Consider the following 22,830-nt stretch of genomic DNA (forward strand, 5'->3'; position numbering starts at 1 on the left):
CCTGTGTTCTGTGTGTGTGATTGAGATGAGGTATTCTGCTAATGCAGGGGTGTAAATTCTAGTCCTCGGTAGCAACAAACAGGCCTGGTTTCCAGAATTTCCACAATTAATATGCATGAGATAGATTTGCATCCACAGCTTCCATTGTATACAAATCTATCTCATGCATATTCATTGTGGATATCCTAAAAACCAGGCCTATTTGTGACGCTTGAGGATTGGAGTTGTCCACCCTGTGCTAGTATGTTGTGGTTTTTTTTTGTGTAGGAATGTGTAGCAATCTAATTTGGAGATGTATTGATGTTTAGGATCTGGTTTAATATTTGTAGTGCTGTCTTTTCATAGGTTGGGTTGTTGCTGTTGAGTCCTGGGAGTCAGTGCTGTTTTGAATGGCAGGCTTGCTATTCCTAGGTTTGGAATGTTTTTTTGCAGGGTTTTGTGTTATTTTTAAAGTGCCTGGCAGTAGAGAATTTGTGTTACTGTTACTGAGGTTACACCAGAATTTGTATATTATATACATTGCACATCATTTGAGAAGGTATAATTGTGTATTTTCACTGTGGTAACATGTTTTATAGATCAAAAAATAATATAAGTTAAAAAAAACTCATAGTTGCATGCTATATCTGAATTCCATATTAATATAAATGGATGTATTTCTGTTATGTAAAGTCTATGAAATAATAAAGTTTCAATGGTGTAGAGGGTGGGGATAAGAGAACTGTTATCCATACCTTTGAGTAAGTCCAGTCTGCCCCCTCTCATTGTGAAGATTGTCTGGAGGATACCTGTGCAGATTGGCCCTCGACTCCACCTCCTCCCACACAACACAGACATGCAGGCCTCTAGTTTCTTTGTTTGATAGGGTTATCGTGTTCTATTTATGTTGTGTACAGGGCGAGGGAACACTTTCTAGTTGGCCACAGGTGTCAAATTGGCTGGGTACAGTGAGCCCTTGTACACCTCTTTTACACCCAGCTATCCTAGTCCCCTTGACCACGTCGTCTGGCAACATCTGCCATACTTGATTGTGCATTGGGTGAAAAAGTACTTTCAATGGTTTTCAATCTGCTGGTTGCTAGTTTCATGGCGCATCCCCTTGTTTTAGTATTTTTTTTTTTGATTGGGTGAACAATCGTCCTTTATTTACCTGTTCTACTCCACTCATGAGTTTATGAACTTCTGTCATGCCCTCTCCTCTCAGCCATCTCTTTACCAAGCTGAAGATCTCTAACCAGCATAGCCTCGCATCATGAAAGAGCCATTCCATTGTCCCCCCCTTTTTTTGTCTCCCTCTTCTGTATTTTTTTCTAGTTGGGTTTTTTTTTTTTTTGAGATGGGACAACCAGACCTGCACGCAATACTCAAGACGTATGACACAGAATGAACCCAACTCAGCAGACTAAATGGGACAAAAAACTCTACTTTTTGTGTTGGCGGAGATGAATTGAAATTGCAGCCTTAAGGAGGGCATCCCCTAGCTGTGTGCCAGGAAGGGCACATTCCTCCACTCCGAGTGTCAGATGAGGGCCATTTCTGAAGACAAAGGGATAAACTGTCACCCTTTGCACAGAGGTGGTCCTGATATGTAGGCAGCTGATGCCGGTGGAGGCGAAGGCCTTTGGTGGTTGGTCTTACAATGAAAGGGAGCTGGAAGGGCTGGCAGGAGAGGAGCTGAACTGACCTTGAACCAGTGAGATACAACTAAAATTGGATAAACATTAGGAAAAAAATATATATACTGTGTGCTATGAATATGTGACTAAGCTGCTAACTAGTCTTTCAAAAGCTTTTTTCATATCAAATTAATACTCTTTTGGCAGCCAAAAAGTGCATCATTCAACTTTGGAACCAGGAAGTGTCTCCCTGACTCCCAATGTGGATCTTTTAATCATCAAGAAAACAGGCTTTTATCAGCTTGTGCAGTAAAGCTCAGCAGCCTGAAGGAATCTGGGGGAGATTACTGGAGCTCTCTCCTGGCTCCATCAGGTTATAGCATCAGCATTAAGGCCCAGTAAAGCTTGCAGATTGCAGAACTGACTGCTCCCACCTGGATCTCTTTCAGCTCCATTTAACTCCAGTGCAAAAGAAGGCACTTTATGAACTTGGTGTTTGCTGTACTGACTTTATAACCCTGTGGTTCCCAGACTCTGCTGCTATTATATGGATGCAAGGGTCTGTCTGAGAATCTCCACAACTGCACCAAACAGCTGCAGTCACCAGTGTTATAATGCTATGGAGGTCATGCTCAGGGGGAAGACCGGGGAGGGGACTAATAGTGCTATAGAAGTAATGTTTTTAGGGTTCCAGGAAACAGCATTACAGTTTTGGAACCTGATATACTGCAGCCTAACAGTAGCCCAGGAAGTAAAGATGTGTGAAATGTAAACATTTTCTTTTAACAATATTTGCAAATGCATTTATTATAAGCTTTAAGAAGGAATTCAATAATTGTTCACTACTTTCAGTAAAACAAACCAAAATATTTCAATTATATTTAGGAAAAAAAAAGTTGAAAAAAAAACACCTCATTAAGAATTTGTATGAATTTGCTTTTTTATGCTAGAAACAAGCTGGTTTCAAAGGGAAGGATAAAAGCGACCTCTTTCAAAGCACCATAGCCATGTAATTTAATTAATCTTAGCCTTGTTATCTCTGTGGGTATCTCCTTTTTGCCTTAGCATATTCACAAACTGAGGGAGTGCTATGTTGGTGGTTTAGGCAAAGAAGTGCCCTTAGACCAGCCTTGAACTCTTAATCAAACCAGAAATATATTCCAAAAGGAAGTAAACAGGCAGCAGAAAATAACATCAACCTAATATAACAGGAGTCAGTAATGAATAAACATCCTTAAAGGGCTAGATTTAACCAAATTCAGAACCTGAAAAATGTTATGGCCCAAAAATATTCTGCATATTTGGCAAATAAAAAATTATTACATCCTGTACCGCAGCTGAGTCCCTGTTTAGCTCAGAAAAAAATGCACAACTCTAGTATATGAGTTTATAGACTGGCCTCTAGCCTGACTAGCATTATACATTACTTTTCTGAAACAGTCACTTTCTTGGTGTCGACCGCTAGATCTCTGCAGAGCTTGTTCCTGTTCAAATGTCAGATTGATCAAAGTGCAAGAAATCAAAAAATATTTGCCCATCCCTTCAGTCACAACATGACCTTGTTCAAATATGCTCGGAACCACTGATGTGGGGCCCAGCTCCATAGAATTCAATAGCGAAAAAATGAAATGCAGAAAAAGAAATTTGAAGTCTTGACAATGCAATGGGGAACGTTCTTTATACTTTTAAGGATGGGACAGAGACTCTTCTAAAGAAGTTAGAGAAGGCTCACAGGTATATAAGAAGAACATTGTTAACATATGTTAGCTGCACTGTACACTTTGCTTTGCTCTCACTGCCCTCACAATCAGCATTGCACATCAAAGAGGACCGATCCCTTCATAAACAAGACTTCAGGTCTTTGCACAATTGGGGAGCTGCATTCTCCACTCTACCACTCCTAGCATACCACGGTTTGACAACTAAAAACCCAAAGGCTGTAACAGCTGCAGCAACATCTGGAAAAAAAAGACCCTGAGACCTTGAAAGCTAATGTACAAAATCTATGTATGATTTATTTTATATGAGCCACATAACCTCTAAAGTATCCCTAAAGTCTATGTACTCAGAGGCCAATACAGCGCCAAATATTTTAATCCATCTGGAAGAAGCAGTGCCCCAAAGACCCTTCAGTCCAATGTTTTCTTCCTGACATGTAAGTTACGAACCATCAGTTTATAGATTTATATTCTGCTTTACATAACCTCCAAGAAAACATCAAGACCGATCACAATGTCTTCAAAGCAGCATAAAAACTGGAAGGAAATAAAATACAATGTAACATAAAACAGTTATTTCTCCTCCTCCCATATTTAATTTACATTTACACTGTACTATACATTCTGGTTCATTGTGCTCCCGTGAACTCCTTAAGGCGCTGCAAAAGGACAAGTTTAGAGTTGCTAGCCATGCATTAGGTATTAAGAAATAAGTTCTTAAAGAAAATAGGAAAAGTTGGTAATAACATAAAAGCATCCAACAGTCACCAACCCATCCCCTGCCACCCTCTCCCACCGTTGACAGAGTGGCTGCCCATCCATGACTGGAAATACACGAATATCTTAACCCTTTGAGAACCCATTGTCCCTGAATTCAGGGACAGCCTAATATCAATATCAACACCCGTTATCCCGGTAAACCGCTAACGGGTTTATCACCATAGGAGCCTAGGGTTCAAAGGGTTAATATCTTCATGGGCCCAGAGACTCCCGGCACTTATTGCCAGATCACGATTCTTTGTAAACAGCTTACGAACAGGCAAGTGATAGCCAAGATTGTGACAGCGTTAAAACACAGTACTGTAAGAAAATATGCAAGACAGGAGGTGCTGAGCCACAGAAGCCCTGATAAACAATCACCAGCATGTCAAGTGTGTGTGTGTGTGGCGGTGGGCGGGGAGAGATGAGGGTGGGTGTGTTTTCTTCTGTTACAGTTCAGCCATAAAAGAGTTTCTTTGTAAGATTAAGAACTTCCCGCTGTTGGGTGAGAACTGTCCAGTTTGCAGGAAGGGCACAAAGCCGCCCTTTGTTGCACTGAAATCCCAGGAGAGCTGAGAAGTCAGCACCGTTGAAGCTTTTTCACCCTCTGGCACTTCATGCTCTTGTTTTATGGGGTTATAGCTGTCCCAGGCTGCTGGGCGATTGGAATGTCCTCAGCACTCCTCCAACAGGGACCGAGAAACTGCGCAGCAGCACTGGCCAGAGCCTTAGGGAAGGCAGCACCCATACCCCAAAAGGGACGTGGAAGAAAAGCATCCAGTCAGTGCCGGGGTTTGAAGATAGGAGCATTTGGAAATTTGTGGCCACCATTACCCTTGCCAATTTCAAATCTCAGGCCACTTCTAGAGTGCTACTCCTCGGCTCCCTCTTCCCCCCCCCCCCCCCCATATTTCTCATCCATTTTAGTTCCTATGCTTTTTCCTTGAGGGACTTTGTGTACTGTATACAGGAGGCTTTAAGGAGTTCAGCTCAATTCCAGCAGCTAAACATTAGAGCAAGGATAGACAACTCGGGTCCTGGAATGCTGCAATCAGGTCTGATTTTCAGGCTACCCATAATGAATATGCATGAATATTTACTTGTACTGCCTCCACTGCAAGCAGATATATCTCCTGCATATGCATTATTGGTGCCCTGAAAGCCAGATGTGTTTGTAGCACTCCAGGACCAGAGCTGCCTATCCCTGCATTGCATTATCCCCGATTTGCTGCCTCTTGTTTCCCATCAATGCATGCAAATCTAAATTTGCATGCATTGGAGACCCAGTAGATGCAAATTTATCTCATGCATCATCTCATCAACAGCTGTTCAGTTACCAGGATAGGCTGTTCGGTTACCAGGATAGGATTGGGCAGCTCAGATTTGTAGAGGTTCTCTAATAGCCACTGCTATTACTATCAACAGTAACATGGAATAGACTAAGTTTTTGGGAACTTGCCAGGTTCTTATGGCCTGGATTGGTCACTGTTGGAGACAGGATGCTGGGCTTGATGGAATATTGGTCTGACGCAGTATGGCAACTTCTTATGTTCTAATGATATTTATGGACATGCCATCTTTTCCCAATGTTGATCTCAAGGCAGATTACAATAAAATTTAAACAAAAAGAGGTACTGAGTAGTTTTCAATCAGAGCACGCAATTGGAAAAGCAATGGGATCCAACCTGGCAAACCCATTTGTGAAGAGTTTAAGACCTGGCTGAGCCCCTGCCATGTATAACACAATCCTTGATGGAAGTTCTGGGATGGAAGAGGAAGACCTGGGTAAAAAGCCATGGCTTTGGTTTAGTTTTTTATTTTTTTTTCCTGAACTTAATGTAAAACGATTCCAGGCATAGGGCGAGTGGTAATTCATTCCAAATTTTTGGCACATTCGAGCTTAATGTGTGGAGTATCATGTTGGTGGCAGTCGGCGGAGGAGAGCCATTTGGGAGGATCAGAGTTCCCTTGAGCTTTTGTAAGGGTAGAGAAGTCGGGAGAAGTGTTTAGGAATTTGCACATTGTGAAGACAATGAAAAGTCTTTAATTTTTGCCCTGTTTTCCACTGGGAGCCAGTGAAGTTTATGTAGAATAGGCTTGATATGATCTTCACTCAACGCACAATTAAACTCTGGAAGTTGTTGCCAGAGGATGTGGTTAGTGCAGTTAGTGTAGCTGGGTATAAAAAAGGATTGGATAAGTTCTTGGAGGAGAAGTCCACTACCTGCTACTAATTAAGTTGACTTAGAAAATAGCCACTGCTATTACTAGCAACAGTAACATGAAATAGACTTAGTTTTTGGGTACTTGCCAGGTACTTGTGACTTGGATTGGCCACTTGGTTGGAAACAGGATGCTGGGCTTGATGGACCCTTGGTCTGACCCAGTATGGCATGTTCTTATGCTCTTATTGCTTTTGCACCTACCAAAATTCTCACTGCAATACTTTGAAGATCCTGGAGCCGTTTTGTGCTGTATTGTGAGATGCCAGTGTATAGAGAGCTGCAGTAATTGATTCTGCTAGTGCTTAGAGCCCTGTATGCTAGTTAATAGAACATGCAAGTCCAGGGCAGCAGGTAGCAGTCATGTCTGGGGTCCTTTTCGGCTTCTATCAGGAAAGGCTCAGAAACCCCTTCTGGCCACAGCGCAAATGTTATCAAAGCCAAGCACCATGGAAAATGATAACATCCACACTCCCAAAATGCATGGAGCAAGACTTTGCTGCTAACTGGGGCTCTGGCCAGCACTGCTCCATTCAGTGAGATGCATAAAATAATTTAGCAAGGAGTGCCCAAGAGCCTCCTCCAGCACACCACTGGAAAGGATGACATGTTAGACCCTTGCCTTTTCAATCCACACACTCTTCTGAGCGTAAAGAATCACATTCCAGAATGTCCCTGCAGTCAAGCTGTTGATTTAATGATATGGGCCACTTGCTTGTATCACCTGTATATTCTCCCACTGTGTACCTGCTGCGATGAGAGCTCCCTTGCACCTGCAGCGAGTATTTACTGTACATTGCTGTTAAAATAGCCTTTGCCCACCTTACAGCTTTAACTTAAGGTATGCTTGCTATGACCAAGATAATCGATGTGTGCAAGCCATCACACTGAATTCATAGTCACAGAACTCATTTGGCTAACATTCCAATTCAGTAGTGAAGTTGCATCATTGCCCCATTAGCCCATAAACTATATGGCAAATAAAGCAAGCTGTATACCATCCCTTTTTATTGAACTAATTTAGTAAAAAAGAAAAAAAAAGTATTGAAATTTTCAAGAATATTAATTTGCCCAATAAAAATATTTATGTATTTATTTATCAAGTTTTCTATACCGTCGTTAAGACAAGCCATCACCACAATGGTTTACAAATTATAAAATACATAGAATAAAACATACAGTAGTAAAAGAACAGTTGGAATTTAAACTAATAATAGCAGTAAGAATAAACTAAGAATAAATATAAAATAAAAGAATAAAATAGATAAAAGATAGCAATAAAATAAGTAAAAAGGTTAAGAATTAGATGCTATTTCATTTGCTAGTTGTGTACACCTTTTCGAACAGTCAGGTTTTTAAATCTCATTTAAACTTCTTAAAATCGGTTTGTAGTCTCACATTCATCGATAACGCATTCCATAGTTTAAGGCCCTGCAAGCGACACAGCTCTTTCTCTAACTTGGTTCAGATGTGCAGAGTGTTCAGCAGGTATTGACAGTAAGCCTTTATTGGAGGACCTTAAATTTCTTTGGGGCACATGGAGCCTAATGGCAGTGTTTAGCCAGTCTACTTGCTTGCCGTATATTAGTTTATGTAAGGTGCATAGTGTTTTAAAGTGAATACGGGATTCAATCGGTAACCAATGTAAAGCTATCAGAATCAGAATGATATGGTCCCTTTTTCTACTGCCAGTTAGAATCCTTGCTGCTGCGTTCTGCAGGATCTGTAGCGGTCAAATAGAGGAGGCTGGTAGGCCTAGGAGTAAGGAGTTACAATAGTCCATACTAAACTTAGTGATTGCAGGACTGTTCTAAAGTTGTTATGAGATAATAAAGGTTTTAGTCGTTTCAACATCATTAGTTTTGACATAGCCTTTGCATACTTTACTTGTTATGTGTTTCTTAAAACATAGCTCAGGATCGATGATGACTCCTAGGTCACGTACGTATTCAGCTAATGTGAATGTGATATCTTGTAGTGTTGTCAACTTATTTGTTGACCTGTATTTCCACAATTGCAGTAACAAAAGATGCCAAATGCAGCTGCACTAATTTCAGTAATAAAATCAGTTTGGGTCGTTCAGCGGCTCATGCGCGTTAAGCATGTGCTGTCATTCTTAAAATGACACTTGCTTTGTTTTATTTCATTTCCCATCGAAACACACGCACAAAAAACCCCAACGAAATTGTTTTGTTTCTTTTCTGCAGGCTAGCCTACACTAACAAACAAAACAAAAATCAAAAATAGCAAACAAAGGGGCTGATGCAATACAGTGCGCTCAGCCGAGTGCACTGTTTAACCTGCAGTTGGACATGGGTTGTGTAGGCACAACCTAAGCCCCTTATGCAATAAGGGGCTCAGCACCTCTACAATGCACGGCGAAACTAATAATGCTCAGCACATGCAAATGCATGTTGATGAGGCTATTAGTTACTCACCTGGAATAAAAAACAAATAACGTGCATCCAATACACACATTTTTGTGCTCAGAAATTAATGCAAGGCATTAATTTCTGAGCACTCCCAAACATTGTACAGAAAAGCAGAAAATACTGTACAATGGGATGTACAGCTTTTCTGTACATCCTCCTACTTAATATTGTTGCGATATTAAGTAGGAGAAACGGAAGATTAAAAAAAAAAAAATTTTATAAAAAGGTTTTAAAAAAAGTGCCGGCTGTCAGGTTCGGGAAACGGATGCTCAGTTAACCAGTGTCCGTTTTCCGAACCTGTGGCTGTGCGCCGATTTAGAAAACGGACACCGATAAATTTAGAGTCCGTTTTCTAAACCAGTGGATAGCCAGGAACTGCCGGCTTCTGCCAGGCGCACGCTGTCAAAGAGGCGCTAGGGGCATGCAATTGACCCTAGTGCCTCCATGACAACGCGACCCCTAATTAGCAAGGTGCCCTCAGGACAGGTGCCTGGGGGTGCGTTAGGAAAGCGGGCACTGAATACTTTCTTGCATTTTAATTGCATCGGCCCCAAAGTTTTCCCATGCAAACCCTTAATTTGCATGGAAATACCTGAATTGTTTTAGGCTCACTCAGAGGAGAGACAGACAGAACTAGAGTTCTGGGGACCAGCCTAATCAGTGTGTATGTGTAAGGAAAGTATTGAAAACAATGCATCCAGTACTTCATTCATTGGTTTTCGGCACAGAATATTATATATCTGAAAATAGAGCTATGAATATATTTTTCTTATTTACTAAATCCATTTTGCAAATTATAACTTCAGCCAACCTTCTCCAGATTGCCTATAAACTCATCAGATTACAAGTGCATTTGCCCTCCTCCAGATTCATTGGCTAGTAGCTGACTCTGTAAAATGGGATTCGGATAGCTTCCCATAGGATTAAAAATATTTGGGGGGGGGGGCTAGATTGTCTACAAATTCCTTTATCTGTGCATCACTGGTTTCTGCCTAACTAAACTTAGGAGAGAACTGGTACTCCCAGGTCAGTTTCCAACTAACAAAGAACCCATTTCATATCACTAAAACCATCTCAGTAATTCAGCAACTATTAATGTAGCTATAATCGAGTAATCTATTTAACTCCTTCCATTCCTTTTCTTGTTAAGAATGACCATCTTCAGTTCCAGTAGCCTCAAGCTATAGTGCGCTTGTACTTCAACAGACCATCTCCTTCCCACCACTACCACCACATGCCTAGGGGGCCAGGGTTATCCTCAGGTGGGGAGCTCCTCACTCTTTTGCTAGACCTGCATCCTCCCAGTGTCTAACATCACTTCCCATTCTGTAGGAACACCGGGAGGGGGGCCCACGAGCTACAGTGGACTAGATGTGGAGACGTCTGCACGGGTCCAGAATGTATGTTGTACCCCACTCCTCGCTGCTAGAGACAGAGGGGGTCCATTGAAGCTGATTCTCCCTGGGCCCTGCACCCAGGACTAAAATGACAGATTATTTAAGAAGTCTTGTGAATACAATGCGCTTGGTCTCAGTATATACAGGAATGCCAATTTTACAAACTAATTTTGGAGGAGGAAGCTCACTGATGTGTGAATTGAGAAACTCTGCTGGATGCAAAGGTTTATGATTCTCTTGTTTTGTTTTCATTCATTTTTTTTTTTTTTTTATAAAGTTGGCTTAGAGCTATACGTTTTCTGGGAAAACATCTACCTGTCCTGAGAATTTGGTTGTAGGCTGAATGGTTCAAGATTAATTACCAACTTCCTGGACCTGTAGGTAGAGGCTGAGCGAGTAATGGCTACAGCAGTAGTAAAAGACTTTAAACTTTATTTCTAAAAAGATGTCTTGTCTTGAAACTCATAGTGAAGTTGTGGAAGGTAAGGAAGCTACATCCATATTTGGACTTAGTCCTTCAAACCAGGAATTAATGTGTTGGTGGTAGCCCAGTTGGATTACTATAATAGCCTATGTGTGGGTCTTCCATGATGAATCACACATAGGCCACAAGTAGTGCAAAATGCTGCAGCACAAGTAGTCCTAGGCATACATCATCTGAGGCGTGATGTTTATAAAATGTGCATATATATTGATTATACACCACTTTGGAATATTTGTCTGATCAAGCAGGTAGTATAGAAGAATTTCTAAATGTGTGTGTACACAGAGACAAAACAAACGCTTAACATTCTAGTGTAAGAAAAAAAAAAAAAAAAGCACTAAAAATGTTCACTATATGAAAAGTTTTTATGTTGCACCTTTACATTCAATCCAAAACATGACTCCCATCAGACAGCCCTAAAGAAAAATCATTGCCCAAGTTCAAAACAGTCTCTGTCAGCTTCCTCTACAAGCATTTCTGTAAAAACAGAAAATTGGCATTGGATGTGTTATTCTTCTCAGGCTCATACTGAACATTTATATAGGGCTACTCAAAAGTACACAGCTTTGCACCACTACACAAGAGAGACAGTCCCTGCTCCATGGAGCTTACGCTCGTCTGCCTAAAATCTGACTTGCTTAGCTGATACAGAACAGCTTTCTTCCTTTCCTGGATCTTGCTCTCCTCTCTGTCCTGTTTTGACCTGATTGCAGGTAGCTTTTTTCTTTTTTTTTTTAAGTATCTTGCCTGCAAATTTTCTTCCTCTCAGCCCTATCTTTTTCTTCACACCTCCTCCAGGCGCTCCTTTTTTCCTTCTTCACCTACTTGCCTGCATGCAGATTCCATTTCTTTCTTGTCTTGCTACCATGGGAGTAAGCCTACACCCTTTCTTACCTCACTGTTCCGTCTGCCTGCAGGCTACCTTTCTCTCTATTATTCACATGGCAGCAAGTTCGCTTTTGCCCATTGCTCAATTTCCTTTCTGCTTCAGGCCCCATTTCCTCCTCCTCTTACTGTTATGCTTACTTACTGCAGACCCTTGATGTTTGTTCTCTATTACACCCTGACCCCCCCCCCCCCTCACCTTGCTGTCTGCACTATTCCTTATAGACCCGGGAACTCTCCAGATTTGGGCTGGAGATTCTAGAATTCCAAAGGAAGGACCAGGTATCCGGGCCAGCAGTATAAAACGCCAGGTACTGCTGCTCAAGAAGGTGTATGGGGCTCAGAAGATAGACACCTGGGGCCCATGCATGCTGGAAGAAAGCCGTATTTGAGTGTATGGCTGGAAGGATGAGCAGTGTCAGCGTCAAAGCATTGGTCTGCAGAGCAGAAAGAAGGAGCAGGGCAGCACTGGCATGCACAGCAGTAAGAAATAGTAGTCCCATCAACCGTGCGCACCTATAGGACAAGGCTGCTGTTGGTGGTGGGTGCAGGGTGTAAACAAAGAGACACAGAGAGAGTATGTATGTTTATGTATGGAAGAGAAGTGTCAGAATGAGCATGTGTACATAAGGGAGTGAGTGAATGGATGAGAGAGTGTGTGTGTGTAAGAGAAAGAAGTGAGAGTAAGTGGGAATGTGTGAGAGTGAATGTGAGTTGACTTGTGTGTATGGAAGAGAAAAGTAAGAATGAGCATTCTCATGAGAGAGTGTGCACAAGTGAGCGAGAAAATGTGAGTTGCATCCCAGGATACCGAAGGAGTTCAGAGATGTCCTGGCAGATTTGCTGTTCAATAGCTCCTTAGAGATGGGAGGGGTGCCGCAAAACTGGAGAAGAGCGGTTGTGGTCCCGCTTCACAAAAGTGGTAGCAGGGAGGAGACTGGAAACTATTGGCTGGGTAGCCTTATTTTGGAGGTGGGAAAATTAATGGAGACTCTGCTGAAGGAAAGAATAGTCAACTATCTACAATCCGCTGGGTTGCTGGATCCAAGGCAACATAGTTTTATCAAAGGAAGATCCTGACAAAAGAACCTGATTTTTTTTTGATTGGGTGACTAAAAAATTAGATCATGGATGTTCGTTTGATATGGTTTTCCTGCATTTTAGCAAAGCGATTGATAGGGTCCCATCTAGGAGGCTTATGAACAAATTGAAAAGCCTGGGAGTTGGTCCCAATGTGGTGGAATGGATTATAAATGGGTTGACAGACAGATGACAGTGACTGATGGTAAATGGAACCTACTCTGAGGAGAGAAGTTATAAATGGGGCGCCTCAAGGATCAGTTCCGGGGCTGGTTCTGTTCAATATCTTTGCGAGCCATATTGTGGAAAGGTTAAAAGAAAAAGTTTGCCTTTTTGCAGATGGCACTAAGAACCGCAACAGAGTGGACACACCTGAAGGAGCAGCGAGAATGAGAAGTGATCTAAAAAACTTAAGGAGTGGTCGAAGGTTTGGCAGCTGAGATTCAGTGCCAAGAAGTGCAGTAATCCAAAGGAGTTGTATGCGATGAGGGGCAAAAGACTGATGTGAAGGACAGGGAAAGAAACCTTGGGGTGACAAGTGTCGGACAATCTGAAGGTGGTGAAGCAATGTGACAAGGCAGTGGCTAAGGCCAGAGGGATGCTGGGCTGCAGAGTTCGAACCATCAGGAAAAAAGGCGATAATGCCTTTGTACTGGTCTTTGGCAAGGCCTCATCCGGAGTACGGTGTCTCAAAGAGGATAGAGAGGATGGAAGTGGTCCAGAGAAAGATGATCAAAAAGGTGTGGGGTCTGCATTGAAAGCCATATGAGATGCGACCAAAGAACCTGAATATATTTACCCTGCAGGAGAGGAGAGATAGGGAGATACGATACAGACATTTTAGTACCTGAAAGGAATTGATGCACAGGAATCAAATCTTTTCCAATGGGAAAGAAAGCTGTAGAAATAGGGGGATATAATTTGAAACTCCAAGTGGGTAGACTCAGGACCAGTGTCAGAAAATAGCTCTTCATGGAAAAGGAGGTGGACGCATGGAATGCCCTCCTGGAAGAGGTAGTGAAGAGCAGAACAGTAATGGAATTCAAAAGGGCATGAGAGAAACACAGAGGATCCCTTGTGGCTAAAGGATGGGAATGAAGAAAAGGGGTTACCTACATGGAGCAGCAGTTACTGCCCTTACGTAAAAATACATACATACATAAATAAATAAAACACAAAAAAAATTGCTGGGCAGATCGGATGGACTGCTCGAGTCTTTTTCTAGTGACATTTACTATATTGCTATGTGAGCGTGTTAGATGGTCTGTGCAAGAGAGGAGAAAGTTTGCGGGCATACTCCTGCCCCATGCCTCCCTCCTCCACCCCTGCTAATCCATGACAATATCAGGGTGACTGGAAATTAAAGGTTCCCAGGTATACTTGTTCGCTCCTTCGTCAGCTTGCAGCCTCCAGGCTTCTCCCCCTTTGTTCCTCTGCCTGCAGCCTCCCCGTGTTTACCTGTACTTCCCTTCTGCCAGAGGCCTCCCTGCAGCCTCCCCGTGTTTTCTCTTCCCAAGCTTCTTTGCCTGCACTCTCTTCTTCCCTCCCACTGCAGCCTCCCCTGTCTTTCCCCCTTGACTCTGCTGATCTTTCCTGCTTCTCTCTTCACCCACTCCCCCCTCTGCCTGCAGCCTCTCCCTGTTCATACTCTACCTGCTTTTTCCCCTTACTTGCACCCAGCCATGTAATAAAGTGGTTAGAAGAGAAAAATATACCCTGTTTTCTTAAGGAAAGGCTTACAAGAAACAGCACCCTGCCAGGAACAGCACTTTTACCCAAGTAAAAACAAAACAAAACACAAAAAACCCTGCATTACAGTGAAAATCTCTTACAGAATTAACATTTTATCCTCATCCTTTTGTGTAGAAGCAATTCAATCTCTATTCTATTCAGAATTTACGTGCATCTTAGTGTATGATTTTCTTAGTTAGAGAGGGTTTAATTCAATGTGATTACACATTTCAGTGTGAACTATCTGCAAATACACGTTTAAAGACTTGGATGAACGTGTATTAAACTTCAGAATCTCTTACCCAATCCCCATAATGTCCCACTGAATTCTAGCTCTAAATTTTCCCTTCCCATATACTACTTTTAATACTTGCATTTAAGAGCCTAGCCAAATTATGTAAAAGTCAATCAAGCGTTGTTTCCAAGCAAGATTAAGGCAGCGCTTGCCTTTGCTGTGCTGTCCTTGTTCATTCCCTCTGGCACCCTAAGCTGGTGTCTAAGCTTTCCCGTCTCCGGGTGAAAGCACAGAGAACTTCCTGAAAAAGTTTAGAGTTACCAACCTCATTAGCACAGTTTGATCCAAAGTCCAGCAACTCGGGAACAATCCAGACTGTCACCTACAAAACCAAGCCAAGAAACTCCTCTGAAAGCCAAGAAAGAAAACTCCAGAGGCTTCTTCAGCCACCAGCCACTTTCAAAAAGCCCCTAGCGTTGCAAATCCTCCAGCAGTGCCCAGGCTGTCTCGGGTGGAAGGTTCAGACTGATATACCTTTGCTCTTCTGATAAAAATTACTGCCTTTTTCTCTGTTCCTTCTTGCTTTTGGAGTGCTGCTCTGTGTGTGGATGAGATTTGCCGAGAAGGAAGGGGGTGACAGCAGCAACAGTTGCCAGCCCTTCTTCTCGTCTTAAGAGAAGGGGGGGGGTGTCAGCTTTATGCCAGCTCAGGTGGGGAGCCTGCGTGACTCAGATCTCTGCACCATTTCTCTGACATTCCTTCAGGTCATGCACACCTGTGCAGGCAGGAACAGCCCACTGGCTAAGCCCTCATTCCCTCCTCCTCCCCCCTCGCCTTCCAACACTCACACACAGGAAAAGGGATGGGAGGGAGGCAGCATAAACAGGACCCAGCCTTGCCTGCTCTTCAGGAACAAGGACTCATTTACAGGAGAGACAAAACAATACCCCCCCCCCCTCCTCCCACCCACAGAAATCTGATGAGCCAGGCAAACCAATGTGTTTAGTTCTGTTTTGTTTTTGGTTAAATATATATATATATTTTTTATTTGTAGCTCTTTTTGTTTCCTAGACTGCCTTTCCAATTTCAGCTCAAGGTGGTTTTCAACCAGGGCTGGCGTGACCATTAGGCGGGACTAATCGGTTGCCTAGGGCGGTGTGCAGCCGGGGTCCACGAGGACGCCCTTTTCAAAATGTGAAAGAAGGGACAGCAGTCACGGAGCACTCGCTAGCAGGAATACAGAATGTACGCTCGGCCGAGCGCACCGTTTGGCCGCGCTTTTTAGACGTGCTATTATTACCACTTCACTCAGTAAGGGGTAATTGCGCATGGAAAACACACGGCCAACTCCCTCAAAACTAGTAGCGCTTATCACATGCAAATGCATGTTGATGGGCCTATTAGTTATCCCCCCCCCCCCCCCCCCCCCCCCGGAATACTGAAAGTAAAATGTGCAGCCAAGCCGCACATTTTACTCTCAGGAATTAAAGCACCAGGAAAAGTGTACAGAAAAGCAGAAAAAACTGCTTTTCTGTACACCCTCAGACTTAATATCATAGCGATATTAAGTCGGAGGCTCCAAAAATCCCCCCCCCCCCCAATAAAAAAATCTGCCCGGTTCGAAAACGGACGCTCAATTTTGCCAGCGTCTGTTTTCCGAACCCGTGGTTGTCAGTGGGTTAAAAAACAGATGCCGGTAAAATTAAGCGTCGGTTGTCGGACCCGCTGACCGCCACCGCCTCATTAGCACCGGCCTAATTCGAATAGAGAATTGCGTGCCCAGGAGGCATGCCTGGGTGCACATCGGGAGAGCGGGCGCTCAGCTCAGAGCGCTCCCGCATGCACAGTTTATTGAATCGGCCTGTAGGTGAGAGAGCACTGTAGGAGTGCAGCCACATATATATCTACCACTGTCAGAGGGCACATTCAGCTCAGGGTGGGTTTGGGGGAGTGGTGTTACATTGGTTTGCCTACGGTGCTACAGACCCTTGCAACATTTTTTTTTTTCAGATACGGTAAATCCCCGCACCAAATAGCTTACAATGTAAGTGGGTACCTGAGGCAACAGAAGCTAAAGTAAATTGTGCAAAGTCATAAATCATGTTGAGTGGGAGAAGCGAGCTTTGAACCCCGATAGGTAACCCATTGCTCTAATCCTTGGACCCTCTCTCTCTCTGTACAATTACGCCCCCTCTGGGAAGAGAATGGGGGTCGAGTGGAACTCTATGTAAACAGGGTGGGGAGGTGCCCCTGGCTTCTCCTTGCGCCTACAACTCCAGCACTCAGCTCTCAGGCAGACCTGTGCTGCTCCTACCCCTCTGCAGCTGCGAGCACACCCGCTGAACAAAGACTGGGGGAGGGCGGGGTCTGCATTTAAACTTGACTTTGCCCACTTTCCTCCTCCAGATCGTGAACGCTCCAAATACGATTGGTCAGCTGTTCATAAATCACAGCTCAATCAAGTCCCTGAGAAAGGTCATTAAACCTTCTTTAAAAGAAAAAAAAAAAAAAAGTCACACTACCATGCTACAAAACATAAGCACTGGCAGGCACCTCATGAGTTCATTTGAAAAGAAGGCCATCAGCCAAAGTCAGGCTCCGCTATGAGCCAGTTAAATTGCAAAAGTTTGGAAAATGGTAACGCTGCACGAAACGCCAGCTGCTGTAGGAATGGCAGTGGCTCATGGTGGGGGTCAACTGCCTCCAAGTCCCGACTGATGCTACCTGGTGTTAGAAGCCATAATGCTAAGAAGATACCCTCTTTGAAATGAGACCGGGACAGCCTCAAATGCATACCTGGTGGCAGATGGTTTTTCATGCCAGAAGGTGGTGTTTATTGCCTTCAGTCCAGGGACAAAATTTACATCGCAGCTTACCTATGCTAATTACATTCCGGCAATGACTTTCCACTTTTTTTTTTGCTCTTCTCTCTTCAGGATACGTCTGGAAGCAAGACTGTGGTCTCTTATCCAACCTCCCCGTAATTACCGATACAAATAATAAGGCAACAACTTCAAGGCAAACAAGACTGTCTGCAAATAAATCCAGCCCAAAGTTTCATTCATTTCAGCACTGGCATTCTAAGGTGAAAGAGCCAGACTGAGCAAGCAGATGTTTAAACTGCTGCATCAAGAGCCACGTCTCGGATGGAAATGATCATATAAGGTACTGAGCACATCTGTGGAACACAGCGAGGGGTTACAATAGAATCAAAAACAAAGAGAAAGGTTTCACATTAATACTGACCCCTGCTGGCTTTCACAAATGTACATCGTATTACAGGGGTAGCAACCTTTCATGTACCAAGAGTCATAAAACTAGAATGCACAGTACCAAAGAGCCTCATGTTTTCAAAGGACGCAGGAATGGATGGGAGGAGGTGGGGAAGAGAGCATGGAGTCCAGAGGTCTCGGCAGGTTGGGTGGCCCATCAAGGATCTCTCCTCACCCTCTTGTCTCCGTAAGTATCATTCTCTCTTTCAGTACCCCCACCTTTTTCCCCCTTCAGTCTCGCAATCCTCCCCACCAGTCTCGCTCGCTCTCTCTCAATTTCTTCACCCTGTTCTGACCAGTCTCTCTCAATCCTTCCACTGTCTGAATTAGTCTCCCCTGTTCCCACCAGACACTAAATCCCTCCCATATGTACCAACTAGTGTCTTTAAAGCCCCCCGCCACTCTCTTCCTCTCAATTTCCCTATCTTGTGCCCAAGTGTCTCTCTGTTTCCATCCTGTTATCTCTCAATGCCTCAAATTTCTCTACCAGTCTCCATCACTTCCCTCAACTTATGTCAACCAGCCTCCTCAGTCCAGCCACCGGTTTCTAAACATTTCACCCTCTCACCATGTCTCTTTCTCTCTAACATCTCCTGTCCCAATCATTATTCATTCCCCCATCCTATCCCAGACTTGCCCTCACCTATCTTGTCTCTACCAATCTTTCAATTGTCCTAGACTGTCCCCACAAATCTTTGTCCATTGACTGTCCCATCTCTCTGAATTCCCCATCCTTTTTAAATTTGTCTCTCATTCCTCCCACGCTGTTCCCATCAATCTCTCTATCAATCCCATCTTGTTCCTGCTATTATCCCCCCTCCCTGTTCCCACCAGTTTCTCTCAATCCTGTCCCTACCAGTCTCTCTCTCTCTCTCAATCCCCCCCATCTGTCTTTTGGTAGCCCCAGCACTCCACACAAGAATGATGGGGGGGGGGGGGGGGGGAGGGAAATGGTCCCAACCGAACACCTTCCACTCCACCTCTTGAACTACTTAAACCCCCATCTCCTCATCTCCCCATCCTCTGTCCCACATCCTGTCTCTTCCCTCCCCTATCCAGCACCTCCCTTCCTGTTTTATGCAGTGCTGCCCAGCTGCTATGGGGACAGGAGGGCAAGAGTCACATTTTGTACATGAAAGGCACATGTGGTTACCGGGCCACAGCTAGGCCACTCCTGTCAGATTAGTCTCAACTACTGCAGGGCCAATCTAGCTGGAAAAAAAGTACAATACCTCCTGCAACATGCACTAACAGTAAACATTGCACAATCAGCATCTTCTTTTCTTCCATTTGTTGAGAACACAAGAAAGCAGTTTCCCCTCAGGGAGGCTGGCTTCATCACTACTAGACTTGCAAAAACAGAACTTAAAAGGAAAAGGTCTATGAAATTCACAGAAGGCACATATTTATGCAACACTTTGTATCAGAAGAACACTTAAGGGAATAAACTATCTGTCTTGACTAGCCTGTAAGCTCCACAGTGAAGGGACTCATGTGTTATATGTAGCACTAGAAGATGCATGCAATAACGGTTTAGTAGCATACAACTGAAGGTTTCTGAAGGTCTGAGAACAATTTCTAGATACGTTCTACCCCTCCTTATACATTTTACACAGGAGGAGGGTTAATCTAGTTTTTGAGAACAAAACGGCAAATCAGAACACCTGGGATCTGAATTTACATCCCTACTCTGTTCTCTGCCTTAGTCATATTATCATCCTTAGCCAGCTTAACTGGCTAATCTTTTTTTTTTTCTTTACTAAACTACCAAGAATCAAAATTAGTGGCAGAACCCGCAGTGTGAACTGCTGTGGAATTAAAGCAAGTTGGAGTTCTTTTTGGCTGAAAGGCACCACGGCGAGATGTAAATTCTGAATGGCAGCCGATGAGGTGAACCCAGGCCAATCAGTTGAGGGAGAAGAGCAATGCTGCCAGAGAATGATAAGAGACAGAAGCAGAGAAAAGGGAGGCATGCGGGACTGTGGGTGGTAAAAGTTTATTTTGGAAACTGAATCTGCCAGCAATTTCAGAATCAAGATAAAGGCAAAGCCCTGAACTCACAGTTGAACAATACCGGGCAGTTCTGCTCCAGCTTTGTGGTCCATGTGCTCCTGGGCAGGCTCGGCTCCTGCCAGGGTCACCCTACTCAGGGAAAGCATGGTGCTCTAACTGAAATGGGCTCGAGGGGAGGAGGGTTGTCAGGGCTAAGTTTTGGTTAAAGAAAATAAGCCCCAGTAGACAGCAGTTTGTTCCTATTACTCCCTCCTTCTGAGGGGCCTCAGAAAATAGATGTGAGCGACTGAGGGGTGGTGAGAACGTTCAGAAGGGAATGGGACAGGGGACTATACAACTAATTTCAATTGAAATAAGCCCTTTCTCTAGTGCAAGCCACAGAGCTGATTCAATGGCCTTTGCGTCTTTTCACACTGAATTAGAATTCAATGGGGAACTCCTTAGCACAGAGTCCCAGCAGCGCTCCAACCTCCAGAGCAAGGCCACTTCGTAAGTTCATCTGCTCTCGTGTTGTTCCTAACACATAGCTTACTCTAGAGTAGGAAGCCAGCTGTTCAGGGAGCTGCCTAATGCACTGCTGTACAGATCTGGTTTTGATTTTGAGGTCCAGCTTCTGTGCCCTGTCTCGGGGTGGGGAGTGGAGAGAATCCCAGGCATTATATTATGGTAATACCTAGTGGCCCGTCCCAGGGTCAAGGGAGGGAACCACAATTCATGGTCCCTGGCCAAGGACCGCCCCTGTTCTGTGACTGTAGGAGGGGAAACCAAGGGAGTGATGACATGACAAAAAAGTGAGAGGGAGGATGAAAGGCCATAGACAGCACTCAATTACAGGCCGATACAGTACAGTGCGCTCCGATGGAGCACTGTTAGCCGGCATTTAGACGTGCGTTTTGGACGCGCTAGCTTTACCCCTTAATTCAGTAAGGGGTAATAGCGCGTCCAAAACGCACGTCCAACCCCCCCGAACCTAATAGCGCCCGCAACATGCAAATGCATGTTGATGACCCTATTAGGTATTCCCGCACGATTCAGAAAGCAAAATGTGCAGCCAAGCCACACATTTTGCTTTCAGAAATTAGCGCCTACCCAAAGGTAGGCGCTAGTTTCTGCTGGCACCGGGAAAGTGCACAGAAAAGCAGTAAAAACTGCTTTTCTGTGCACCCGCCGACTTAATATCATGGCGATATTAAGTCGGAGGTCCCGAAAGTTTAAAAAAGTAAAAAAAAAAAAAAAAGAAAAATGTAAAATGGGCCCGCGGCTGGCGGGTCGAAAACCGGACGCTCAATTTTGCCGGCGGCTGGTTTCCGAACCCGTGGCTGTCAGCGGGCTCCAGAACCGATGCCGGGAAAATTGAGCGTCAGCTGTCAAACCCGCTGACAGCTGCTGATTCCGTCAAAAAAGAGGCGCTAGGGATGCGCTACTGTCCCTAGCGCCTTTTTTTTTTTTTTTTTACTGCCGGCCCTAATTAAAATAAATTAAAATACTGAATCGCGCGCACAGGAGAGTAGCCTGTGCGTGTGCCGGGAGAGCGGGCACTTGCCTGTTCTCCCGCGATTTTACTGTATTGGCCCGTTAGTTAGGATGCCTTTTGGCTAATTAGATAAAAAGTGCAAGTTCCCTTGGCCAAGGCTAGTGTCAGACAAAAAATGTCCCACCCCCAAGATAGTGACATACACAATGGGATGCCCCTGCTCTGTAATGCTATCACCTTAGAAATGGACTCCCTTTCTCATGATAACAGGAAGTCAGGTTAAAGCAACAAAGTGAGGAAAAATAATTTAGGGGCTAGTTAAAACAAAATAAAAAAAAGCCATAAAAAGGGAGAGCCTAATAATTTTAATTCCAAGGATATACGGTATTCAGCTAGCATTTTTGAAAGCTCCTCCAATAGCTAGTTAGCCATTTCCACTATTTTGACTCTCAGCCCTACATAAATACAGAAGCAGAGAAAGATTTGCCTGGCAGAAGGAAGTATTTAAAACCAGCGCACACAGCTACAATAAAAAAAAAAAAAAAATGCCCTCATCCTTCTCTGAAAGAACATGAAAATATATTTTTAGAAATGTGAATGCATCGACAAAAAATAAAGACAACTTAAGCAATAGCACAAAAGAGTAAGGAATAAAATGAAGAAACTAGGAAGATGTTTTAAAGGACTGTGGTCTGTACTGAGACACTGTTTGGCAGGTGGTTACTACTGACCCAGGTAACAGAAAGACCTGTAAATCTGTAGCTTCCAGCAAAAGGAATTAATTGTTTCTAGTTTCCAAAACATGGCAAAGGTGAATAAAGCCTGAATCTCAAAATGCAACCCTAGGTCTTTTTTTTTTTTCCCCTTTTACCTGGCAGCTTCTTCAGCAATCAAAACCTACCCAATAAGACTATGGCACCATGAGCCTTCATTTGCAGGTGTCTGGGGATCTTCTCTCATGCTCTGATCCTTCACTTTCTGCTACACCTGCAGCGTGGCGGTTGGGATTGTGAATGCTGCTTTGGGGCATTCGTCTCTGCCAGCCCAATCAGCAGAAGCCAGACCTGGGAAATAGAACCTGGGTGTGCCACCTCTCCTTAGGGCATTTTGTGCATTTAAGGAAAAGACCAAACTTCAGACCCAGATACTTTGGAAACAAAAGGAAGAGGCCAACCTCCCCTCCCCCAACACCACCTTTGGTTCTGTTCATTACCATGAAGTCTCTAAGTTGGCAGTGCCGTACTCCAGCCAGAGTAAAGCCTGCATAGAGCAAGCTTTCAATAGAAGTGATGGGGGACAAAGACAAGGCTGGAATTTAGGAAAGCAAGCACAAAGGATCCCCAACAGTGGAGAATCTGTCTCAGTCGATACTGTTTTAATCTTAGAATTAACCAGAGATCAATAACTAAAATGATAACATAATTTGAGAAACTGAACTCCAAAAAGAGAAAGGAACACTGGACACCTCCAAAGTGTTTACAGTTCCTTAAAAATAGTGGCTGGAAGGTCTAA

The 22,830-nt window shown here is 43.8% G+C and overlaps 1 protein-coding gene across 6 annotated transcripts in view; it reads right to left on the reverse strand.

Annotated features, from left to right (window-relative positions):
• The window catches only part of ITGB4 (integrin subunit beta 4), a 131,719-nt gene extending 116,315 nt beyond the window's left edge, over positions 1-15,404 (reverse strand). For 3 of the 6 annotated variants that reach the window (XM_029600500.1, XM_029600499.1, XM_029600497.1), the window contains exon 1: positions 14,885-15,400. In XM_029600500.1, the coding sequence (XP_029456360.1) occupies positions 14,885-14,889 (5 nt within the window). In that variant the 5' untranslated portion in view covers positions 14,890-15,400. Of the gene's footprint in view, positions 1-14,884 lie in introns of all 6 variants that reach the window. The other 3 variants (XM_029600498.1, XM_029600501.1, XM_029600502.1) reach the window with 3 other exon arrangements.
• Positions 15,405-22,830: the final 7,426 nt, after the last annotated feature.

Source organism: Rhinatrema bivittatum, chromosome 4 (assembly GCF_901001135.1).
Source record: "Rhinatrema bivittatum chromosome 4, aRhiBiv1.1, whole genome shotgun sequence".
NCBI lineage: Eukaryota > Metazoa > Chordata > Amphibia > Gymnophiona > Rhinatrematidae > Rhinatrema > Rhinatrema bivittatum.